The 11,359-nt window shown below is 39.7% G+C and overlaps 2 protein-coding genes across 5 annotated transcripts in view; one reads left to right on the forward strand and one right to left on the reverse strand.

The window, feature by feature from the left end:
- Positions 1–531: 531 nt before the first annotated feature.
- On the reverse strand, positions 532–5,579 carry rfesd (Rieske (Fe-S) domain containing). Of its 3 annotated transcripts, none has more exons than XM_061688371.1 (5): positions 5,533–5,579; positions 3,680–3,847; positions 3,375–3,409; positions 2,903–3,227; positions 532–576 (listed from the first exon to the last, which is right to left on the reverse strand). In XM_061688371.1, exons 2-4 carry the CDS (start codon positions 3,831–3,833, stop codon positions 2,925–2,927), a joined length of 492 nt encoding a protein of 163 aa, XP_061544355.1. In that variant the 5' UTR covers positions 3,834–3,847; positions 5,533–5,579; the 3' UTR covers positions 532–576; positions 2,903–2,924. The 3 variants fall into 3 exon arrangements, with proteins under 3 accessions (XP_061544355.1, XP_061544356.1, XP_061544354.1); XM_061688372.1 differs by lacking the exon at positions 532–576 and adding an exon at positions 1,464–1,526; XM_061688370.1 differs by lacking the exon at positions 532–576 and having other exon boundaries at positions 2,162–3,227.
- A 2,327-nt stretch (positions 5,580–7,906) lies between these two features.
- Positions 7,907–11,359, forward strand: part of nudt2 (nudix (nucleoside diphosphate linked moiety X)-type motif 2) — a 19,158-nt gene continuing 15,705 nt past the window's right edge. The window contains exons 1-3 of one of the 2 annotated variants that reach the window (XM_061686961.1): positions 7,907–7,996; positions 8,533–8,659; positions 10,381–10,710. In XM_061686961.1, coding sequence (XP_061542945.1) covers positions 8,533–8,659; positions 10,381–10,703 — 450 coding nt within the window. In that variant the 5' untranslated portion in view covers positions 7,907–7,996 and the 3' untranslated portion in view covers positions 10,704–10,710. Of the gene's footprint in view, positions 7,997–8,532; positions 8,660–10,380 lie in introns of both variants that reach the window. The other variant, XM_061686960.1, reaches the window with a different exon arrangement.

The raw sequence follows: 11,359 nt of genomic DNA on the forward strand, positions 1-11,359 counted from the left end.
ATGATGTAGCCTAGGAAGTGGAGGTGGAATTCACACTTTTCGGGTTTGACATACAGGCGGTTTTCAAAGAGGCGCTGGAGGACTTGGCGTACATGACTGCGATGTTCTTCAGGAGAGCGGGAGAATATGAGAATGTCGTCCGAATAAACGAAAACAAACCGGTTCAACATATCGCAGAGGACGTAATTGATGAAGGATTGGAAGACAGCTGGTTAATCCGAACAGCATGACTTGGTATTCGAAGTGTCCGAGAGGGGTATTGAAAGCAGTTTTCCATTCATCCCCCTCTCGGATACGGAAGAGGTGGTATGCATTTCGTAGGTCCAATTTGGTGAATATCAGGACGTCGCAGAGGGGTTCAAATGAGGGGTCGATGAGGGGAAGCAGGAATTTATTTTGATGTCATTGAGTCCACGGTAGTCAATACATGGGCAGAGAGTGGTGTCTTTCTTCTTAACAAAAAAGAAGCCGGCCCCTACTGGAGACGAGGAAGGTCAAATGAGTCCAGAAGCCAGAGAGTCATGGATATAGTCCTACATTGGCTTTTTCTCAGGTCAGGAAAGGTTGAAGAGACAGCTGGAGGAAAGAGGGGCCCCCGGCAGCAGATTAATTGCGCAGTCATATGGGCGGTGGGCAGTGTTGCCACAGTTACCTTGAAAATGTAATTTAGTTACTTTACTGATTACTTAAGCTTAAAAGTAATTAAGTTAGAAAAAAGTAACTTTTTAGTTACTTTCAGCAGCTGTCTAGTGGCAGGAATATCACTTATTCACAGTACAAAAAAAGCATTACCTGAACCGTACCCATTACTTAGTAATGTATGCCACACAAGTTACAGAATGATGAAACATGAAAAAATATGAGTATAGTTGAAGCCACATTAAATGAGCAACTTAGAGAAGACTTGACATGCCAAATAGCCAAATAGCCATCTAAATATAAAGCACACCATTCTCAGTACACTTCTCTAAAGACTAATTTGATAGATAGATAGATAGATAGATAGATAGATAGATAGATAGATAGATAGATAGACAGACAGACAGACAGACAGGCAGGCAGACAGACAGACAGGCAGGCAGGCAGGCAGGCAGGCAGGCAGGCAGGCAGGCAGACAGACAGACAGACAGACAGACAGACAGACAGATAGATAGATAGATAGATAGATAGATAGATAGATAGATAGATAGATAGATAGATAGATAGATAGATAGATAGATAGATAGATAAATAGATAGATAGATAGATAGATAGATAGATAGATAGATAGATAGATAGATAGATAGATAGATAGACAGACAGACAGACAGACAGACAGACAGACACAGACTGTAGCAACCCTGCCGATTGTTTCGGGGTCCATGAAGGCAAATGTGTGTGTGTGTGTGTTTGTGTGTGTGTGACCTTAGTAATGTCCTCTTGAGAGAAACTCGAAGAAGTGACTGTATTTCCAATTTAAGTATGCCAATCCCTCGTCACCGTGCATTGCGTTTGCGCCGCTGGCTGCTTGGGTACACGTGAGTTGCCTATGTGCGGAAAACGTGCAACACATGGCGTCATTGCCCCAGACGGCTCCGTTTATAAATCTTTCGCCTTTTTTCGATATTGTAGTTAGTCGTTGCGTGCATTTTAGTTATGGATAGTTAAGAATATAGGGTGTTTCGTCTGTTTTATTAGTCATTACGAAAACAAAGGCTGAAAACTGGTCTACACTTATGACATGCACCGTGACTGAATCGAGTGTATTTGTCTCTGTTTGCATTAAGACTTTCTGAAACTCAGTTGCCATGTTTTGCTAGGCTATACTTAAACAAGAAGAAACATGGTTAATGACACTAAGTAGTATGATCTTTATATTTAACAAGAACAATTTTTCACCTTATTTTTCATAAAAATTGTTGGATCATATTGATTCATTCATTTTCCGAACTGCTTATCCACACTAGGGTGGCGGGCGTGCTGGAGCCTATCCCAGCTATTTCCGGGTGAGAGGTAGGGCATACCTTGAACGGATTGCCAGCCAATTGTAGGGCACACATTGATTCAGTCACAATATATACTATACATGAGGAGAATGGAGAGGCATACAAATTGACTAGTGAGCCAGTGATAAATTGTTTGTTTCTGACCAACTCTTTTATTACAATTATAGTCTGTGAAGATTGAATTCATTTAACATGTACTATACATACCATACAATCTCATTAGCGTATGCCATTAGTAATGAACATCAGAAATTAATTAACTGTGTACTTTATAAAGTATGTATATACAGTACTGTGTAAAAGCCACCATTAGTGCTGTTTTAGCAATGCCATAACAATCATATAAAACTAGAATGCTAGTAGAGTGCAGAATGCCACCAAGGCACAGTGAAAACACATCATAGGGTGTTGTACTTGTATTTTCCTGCTCCCTCTGTTTGTTAGCTATCAGACTACTTACTGGTTCATTGTGGATAACAAACCGACAGGAAGTGCAACTGATGATTCTGATGGGTGGACAGTTCCACTGATGCCATAGTTACTCAAATAGTAAAAACACATTTCTTTATCTCCACCATTATCCACTTCCTCACCAAAGGTTGATTGGTTCTTCCTCGTCTCATGTGCCATCTCTTTTAAGGGATATTGGCTTTGTAATTTTTTTCAAAATAATGCTAAAATGTGTCATAATATTCAATTTTATAAACCCAAAACTAGTTCTGTCCAAAATAGTCATTGTTAAAACAATGCTAGTGGTGCCTACGTTTGTACCCTAATTCCAAGAGGTAAAAAACAGCAAAAACCTGCTTATATTGTAGACCAATTAAATAAAAGTAAAGGTCTAACACGCTATTTTATATATGCTCCATACAAACACAAACCCCATATAGAGGATTTCAGAAGAGGCAAGAAGATACCTCTAGAATGTTTCCTCATTCATTAGGAAGATTCCATCCCCTCGTCGACCTCGGCCTTGGCCTCAGCTTTGGCCCTTTTCTCTTTGCCCTCCTCTCCCTGGAAGTAGTCTGACTCGATCCATCCGGGCATCTTAGAGAGCTCCACATAGACATCGCCATTGGTCTCTGTCACTGTGTGGACCCGCTGCTTCACTCCTTTTGAGTACCATATGGGCACAGGTGTTTTGTTGGTCTTGTCAATACGCTTGCATAAACCCTCCCCTTCGGCAAGGGTAATCTTGTACTTGTGATTGGGACAAATTATGCACAGCTTGCCACCTATTTCCTGTGTGTAGAGAAAACATCATAATCTAAAATGCTTTTTACAGATTATCAAATATATAATGTAACATATAATATACACATGTGAGAGACAAATGAAGTAAGAACCACATTATGTCTGCTTTTCTTTGAAATGAGCTCCAAGCCTCACCTCAATATCTCCCGTCTCCAGGTTTGCACCAGCATCTGTCAGAGGGGTAGATTAATAGTATATTGAAGAAGATGTTTGTTTCTCAAATGAACACATCAGAAAAGTGAAAAATCAGCCCTCTGTTACATCATCAATGACTGAGGTCATTTTAGCATTTGTGTGTGAATATGATAAGTATAAGCAATCATAGTCTGTTGTGAATATTTGCGATTTTGTTACAGTCTGATTATTATGAATAACATGTGTTATTGAATTTGCTCTCAAAGCAACTTGCTAGACCTCAGCACCGCAAGAAGCGCACTCACGATAGCAGTAATAGTCCAAAGCATAGAAGCCTCCCTGGTGGTTGATGATTAGTACATCCCGATCCCCCAGTGTTTTGAATGTGCGCTTTGCTTTGATCAAGACTTCTTTCTTCCCCACAAAATGACGCCCCTCTGGTGGCTCCTTCTGCTCCATGGCACTGTGAAACTCTGCAAACATCATATTTTAGAATAGGATTCACATGCACACATTTCTATCTTCATCATCTACTACATAGGTGAGCGGTGCGTGCAAACAAAGCCTTCTTCGCTGGCCGAAACCTATGCACAGACCTATATTTACAAACTCAATTCTAATATCTTTTTAATGACATTTTGTTAATTTATCCCAAATCGTCTATTCTCTTAATTTTGTTTCTCTTAGTTGAACACTTCCAGATCATATTACAGAAACCATCAATACTACACATGTACACAATGTAACAGCATGCAACTGTGCCACATATATCATCTGGAGCAATTCAGAATTTATATTGTTTTTCAATAACATGACAAAAGCATAAAAAATTCCTCGTATTCTTTAGAGAGAATGATTAATACCGGTTAATGTATTAATGTGAGCAGACAGTGCTAGTTGAAGTTCGCTTAAACAACTTTTGCTCTGACCAACCAATCAGAGGACTGAAAAATGCTGATGTTATTAGGGGGCAGCTGCAGACCCTGTGAGGATAAATATGAAATCTGAAGAAAAAGGCCCATTGCTAATATCGTTGAAGTTACATCAAAACAGCAATACTGATTTTAAAGGCCCTGGGCAGATTGCTGTAAATTGACTGTTTGGGTTAATTTTTGTCTTTTGTCGTCACGTAGCCATCTTCATGTCATGTTTTCAAGTAGCCTGTAGTGTTGAGTGTTTTGTTTCCTTACTTTTCTTTGTAACTTTGAATCTTGGTCCTTTTTGTTTTTATTTGTTTTTGTTTTTTTTCTGGGGGCGGGGTGGGGGGGTTTGTTAAAAAGTATTTTTGATTTTTCCACATCTTGTTTGCCTTTATAGAAACACATTTTTTAAAACTTATTATTACTCCTGCTCCCTTGCCTTGCTTTGCTGGTTCCCTATGTTTGGGTCCACTTTTGCCTCCACACAATCACTATGAAAACCCTCAACCCTGACAAAGTGAAGTGCAATGAAATGAAGAGAATATACGGTTGGTAATAGAGCAATACAATTTCATGGAATAAATATTAGAATTTAGGCTGTAAATGTAAGTCTGTGTTTCTGATAGTGTTTAGGCTGGCAGAGAAGGCCTTGCTGCCCTTACCGTTTACCACCTTCACTATAATACATAATTGAGCAGACACAAACTAAAAACTGAACAGAACTGCTGAAAAACGAAAACATTTTCAACTACCGTGAGATCACAGTTTGTGATCCACATTATAGAGACAAGTAAACCACATTACATATATTCCATTCTGCTGTCATCATTCCATCCAGAAATGCAATCAGACTCATCTCCATCTGCAAGCTTTGTGACAATATCCCATAAATATTTTGATGCAGGGGAATCTGACCCCAAGAATGATTCATGTAGTGGAATAATGTGCACTTCAGTGCAAGCTGAGTAAGCACAGTAGTAGGAGTGAAAGTCGCATGTAGGGAAGCCCAATTGTGAGAGGAATCACATAAGATGAGGGAAAGAGTGAGAACAAATAATGTTTCTTTGTTTATAAAAATATTACCAGTTCATTGGATCAATCTCTGGAAAGTACTGATATTTTTTCTGAAAACTGTACATTCAAATGCTGTATATGATGTGCAAACACATTTGTGACAGTTATCTGTCATATATCGGCCAATTTTTGTTTTGCTTGAAAATGAAAATACATCATCTTACCTTCAATGTGAGCAGCTATGTCTTCTGTGCCAAGCCAAGCAACTATATGAATAACAACTCCGCACTGTGTGGGAAGGAGGGCTCATTTTTGCTATCTTCAGACACAAGCTGCTGTCAGTGGCTCTTATCAACAGTATCATTCTCCTGTTTCCTCCATGCACAACGGCTTTCGAGGTTTTATTTGTAGGTGTTGGACAAAATATTATACTATGATGATGATGATGAGGATGAATATTTTTATTGCGACACGGTGAACGACCGATGAGCACATCTGCCTCACAGTTCGAATTACCCGGGTTCTAGTCAGGTCTTGCCTGTGTGGAGTTTGCATGTTCTTTCTGTGCCTGAGTGGGTTTTCTCTGGGTACTCCAGTTTCCTCCCACATTCCAAAAACATGAATGGTAGGTTAATTGAAGACTCTAAATTCCCCGTAGGTGTGAAAGAAAGTCCGACTGGTTGTTTGTTTATATTTGCCCTGCGATTGGCTTTTTGACCAGTCCAGCGTGTACCCCGCCTCTCGCCCAGACTCAGCTGGGATAGGCTCTTGTATGTTTATCCATCCATCCATTTTCTGAGCCGCTTCTAGGGTCGCGGGTGTGCTGGAGCCTATCCCAGCTGTCATCGGGCAGGAGGCGGGGTACACCCTGAACTGGTTGCCAGCCAATCGCAGGGCACATAGAAACAAACAACCATTCGCACTCACAGTCATGCCTACGGGAATTTAGAGTCACAAATTAATGCATGTTTTTAGGATGTGGGAGAAAACCGGAGTGCCCGGAGAAAACCCACGCAGGCACGGGGAGAACATGCAAACTCCACACAGGCGGGGCCGGGGATTGAACCCGGGTCCTCAGAACTGTGAGGCTGACGCTCTAACCAGTCGATCCCTCAGGTGACACTGCATTAAAAACTGGCACCATTATGTAAAGAATATTACTTTGTAGGCTCAGGAAGACTTCAGAAAACCATTCTCAGTGAACAATGTTTGTCGCTACATCTACAAATGAGAATTAAACCTCTATCATGCAAGTGAAAGCCATATATCAAGAACACCCAGAAACGCCACTGGCTTCTCTGGGCCCAAGCTCATCTGAGATGGACTGACACAAAGTGGAAAAGTGTGCTGTGGTCTGATGAGTCCACATATCAAATTGTTCTGGGGAAATCATGGATGTCGTGTCCTCCAGGCCAAAGAGGATAAGGACCATCCGGAAGTCCAAAAGCCAGTATCAGTGGTAATATGGGGGTGTGTTAGTGCCCATGGCATGGGTAACATGCACATCGCTGAAGGCACCATTAATGCTAAAAGGTACATTCAGGTTTTGGAGCAACATATGCTGCCATCCAAGCAACGTCTTTTTCAGGGACGTCTCTGCTTATTTTAGCAAGACACTGCCAAGCCACATTCTGCACGTGTTGCAGCAGCATGGCTTCATAGTAAAACTGTGAGCACTTGACTGGCCTGCCAGCATTCCAGACCCATCTTCCATTGAAAATGTGTGGCGCATTATGAATCTCAAAATACAACAAAGGAGACTCTGGACTGCTGAGCAACTGAGTTGTGCATCAAGCAAGAATGGGAAAGAATTCCAGCCACAAAAAGCTTCAACAATTAGTGTTCTCGGTTCCCAAATGCTTATTGAATGTTGTTCAAAGGAAAGGTGATGTAACGTAGTGGTAAACATGGCCCTCATGCCCCTGTCACAGCTCTTTTGGAACATGTTGCAAGTATCAAATTAAAAATGAGCAAATATTTTTTGGGGAAAAAAAAGTTTATCAGTTTGAACATTAAATATTGTGTCTTTGTAGTGCATTCAATTAAATTTAGGTCAGAAAAGGTCTTGCAAATCATCTCAGCATCATTGGAAGAGGGTTTTGTAATTTAACCCTACGGTTACCTTCAAGTTTATAAAAGAAAAATATCCTTGATGATTGACATAATTTTTGTGGTATTTTATTTTTTGTAACTTTACCTAATTGAATGCAGACAAGTTGGTAAAGTAAAATAACAGTAAATTATATATTTTATGACATATTTTAGTCTGTCTATCAATTTTACCTTTGCAAATGAAACTGAACTTTTAGTTAGTGATAAAGTTAAGGTTAAGTTAAAAGTTAAACTTTATACTTGTTTGTGGACTGCCTTAAACACCCTAACTAGATTTCTAAGGCTATATGTTTTATACAGCTAAACAGCTCTGGGTCAAATTGACCAAAAACACCACTGTGTGCACAGGATCGACTGAATTATATGTTATCATGTTATTTATTATTCTAATTTACCAAGTATAAATTAGGCAACAAGCTAAACGAATGTAACTCATTCATGAAGACAGTTAAACAAACCGGAAAGGTTATGTTTGTTCTCACATCAGCACGGACTGGTTTCGGTGTGCACCTATGCTCTGTGTCTTCGTGCCGATGGGAAACAAGCTCCGATAAGACAAACTTCGATAAATGAACTGTAAGTTCCATTATATTTTGAATATTAATAGATACATATCCATGACAAATTATACGCAATGTGCACAAAAATAAAAATAAAAATACAAATGCTAACACGTCCAGTTCAGTAAGCTAATCTACCAGACAGATAACGTAGCTAGCAAGAAAGGTAAATATAAATCTACCTTTTACATGCAATGAATACAAAATATAATCATCCAGTGGTTGCATTCCACTTCTTAACGCTTTCATCTATTTTAGAGTAATGCCACTCACACGCCATATATAACTCCAGTCAAAATGTTACAGGGATATGCCCTTGTCAATACAGTTGTGGCCCCAGATGACAGCTGACCAAGTGAAAACAAGACATTTACAGTAGGGAAAATAATGAGTGCGTTGTAAAAACGTTTTTGTCTTTTTTTTTTTATCTGTGTGAATATTCTATTGTAGTTCTGCTTCTAGATGTTATTGTAATGGTGTCACAGTAGTTTGAAGTATTAACATTAATGTGCGTCCGTACTATCGTTATTTGTGTTTCCTCGCTAACACAAGATGGCGCTGCGAGCCTGTGGTTTCATTGTGTTTCGACGTCTTGCAAGTTGTGCTCCTCCACCGGACAACATAGAGTTCCTCCTCTTGCAGACCTCATATGGACAGCACCACTGGACCCCTCCTAAAGGTACAAAACAGAACCTGTTTTAGCCTCTCAAGTGGAATTGGTACTGTAGTAGCCATGTTTTCAACCTTTATGAAACCAAGGCACTACTGTACTCACAAAAAGTAAAGTATATTCAGCTTCTGGGTGAAATTTCAGGATAAAACGAAAATGCACTATAACCTTTACAGGTGAACATATTTTGACCTTGTTAGGTGTCTTTTTGGTCTTACGATTTCAACATGTGAACAGCATGAAGAAGACTGCTGTTTTATATACTAATGCTACTGTAATTGCACCAAGAAATGCATTGAGTTAAATGTGAGTTTCAAATATGCCGGCACTCAAGTTAAGTGGGAAAAAATGAAGCAATTAAGGTACTGTAATGCTCTCGCATGTGGGCAAGAGCTATCTGTTTTGCACAGATGTCTGCTTATTACAAAACAAAATGTTATTTACTAGGGGTGGGCGAGTACCCATACTAGGTATCAGTATCAAGCTGATACCGGCCTTATTTCAAGTTATCGGGTACTTGTGAAAGCTGCAGATACCACCCACTAATACTTAAGTCAGAAAAATCTGACATCGAGTACAGTAATTTCTCGTGTATAATGCGCACTTGTTTCCCGCCAATTTTTAAAAAAAATCAATAGTGCGCATTATACATAGGTAAAGGGGAAAATGGAAAGAAAAAAACTTTGCCGCCATCTATAGGTTATGAAAAAGCTGTACACTTTCATTCCATTATTCCACCACCACCTACAGGTTATATGAGAGGTGTACACTTTCATTCCATATGCCACCGCTACCTTGAGGTTATTAGAAAGGTGTATCCTACACTTTCATTCCAATATGACAGGGGTATGTATTATTGTATATATGTACAGTTGTGCTCTTAAGTTTTACATACCCTGGCAGAATTTGTGAAATATTGTTCTTTTTTAAAATACGACTGATCACTGAACAACAACTATCATTCATTTCCTTATGGTTTGTGTAATGATGCTTTTCTGAAATGCTTGACAGTTTAATTTGAATCCCATTAAAATAAAATTAAATGTGTTTCGCCTAGCCCTTTGTGTTTTTTTTTTTTTTTTTTTTTTAAAGAATTGTACCCATCTTACAAATTCTGCCTGGGCACAACTTTGTGTTTTCTCATTGACTAAATAAAAGTAGGGCTGTGAAGTAAATAAATAAAAATTACGTTTCCAAAGAAAGTGGTTAACTTCAGAATAATTGTTTGGAAAAAAAACTCACAAAATACTGATAATACTTCATTTTGATCATATGGGTAGAAGCAAAATCATGCAATATAAAAATGCATTACACATAGGTAGAAGGGTTTTCCAGACTTTTTAGGTCAATTTTGGGGGTGCGTATTATACATGTGTGCACATTATACACGAGAAAGTGTGGTAAGTCCTCCTCGCTATACTGTGGCGGTTTGACACGTCGGTGAATCATCATGTGCGTCAGAAAGAAATAAGGCCTTTGTTCAGAATTATCTGTCGTTGTTTTAATTTAAATTTTATGTAACAAAAGTACTAGTGGTGTCGCTACTCTGTTTCGGTGAATACTCAACAGTGAATCCTAATACAGGTATCAGTATCGACCATCCCTAACATATATGCTTGAAATTAATTCCATTAAATTACCAATTTCCAGTTAATTCCTATCGAAAGTTTCAGATTTAGAATATTTCCATAATACCCTTGCCTGAATTGAAAGAACCTGTTCACCATCAGGCCATGTGGACCGAGGTGAAGATGACCTCACCACAGCTCTTAGGGAGACAAAGGAAGAGGCGGGCCTTGGCACAGAAGACCTTCAGGTCATCGAGGGCTTCCTGAAGGAGCTGCGCTACAAGGTGAGAGGTCAACCCAAGGAGGTGCTCTACTGGCTAGCCGAACTCCGAGACCCGGGGACAGAGGTCACTCTGTCGGAGGAGCACCAGAACTATCGCTGGGCCCACTTGGAGGACGCCTGCTCTCTGGCCCAGCACAAAGACATGCAAGACACTCTGAGAGCAGCACATAGACACTTGGAGGCTCAGCAGGACAAGCAGTGACATAAGGGTAATTCTGGAATTGCATTGTCAAGTACCTCCTCAATATTCTTAATGAAATGGGTTGGGTAAATACAAGGGGGTCTTTGGTTTACTACGGAGTCCCCTTCCAACAGCAATTTTATGTGTAAGTCGAAACACACCGTAGTGTTATCACTAACCCACACTAACAAAGTAATAAAGTTATAATTACAGTAAATGTTTGTTTGCTAAACACTTCTCGGCCAGAAATATAAGGAAATCAAATGAAAAAAATAACTATAGTGGTTATTGAGCATGCCTCCAAGTGCTGTGTGACAACGTATTCTTAGGCGAAATGTCATGTCTGGATCGTCGTAACCAAAATAATCATGTATTTTGCACACATCCTGGAGATGATTGAGCTCAGCAAACCTCATGTTCAATTAGGACAATTTCAAACAAACCAAATTAGGTACGTGGTCTATTGCAGCAGTCACCAATATCTGCCCGTGGGCACCTTGTCGCTACCAATGAACTCATGAGAGAACACACAGCACTCAGCTGCAAAAAGGTTGGTGATCCCTGGCCTATTGTGAAGCACCACCACTGAAATGATAGCTACTAGTTCTACTACTGTTTTTATTATTATTAATTGTTAGGGATGCGAATCGAAAACCGGTTCAGTAATTACAGCGACT

This window comes from Phycodurus eques, chromosome 10 (assembly GCF_024500275.1).
Source record: "Phycodurus eques isolate BA_2022a chromosome 10, UOR_Pequ_1.1, whole genome shotgun sequence".
NCBI classification, from domain to species: domain Eukaryota; kingdom Metazoa; phylum Chordata; class Actinopteri; order Syngnathiformes; family Syngnathidae; genus Phycodurus; species Phycodurus eques.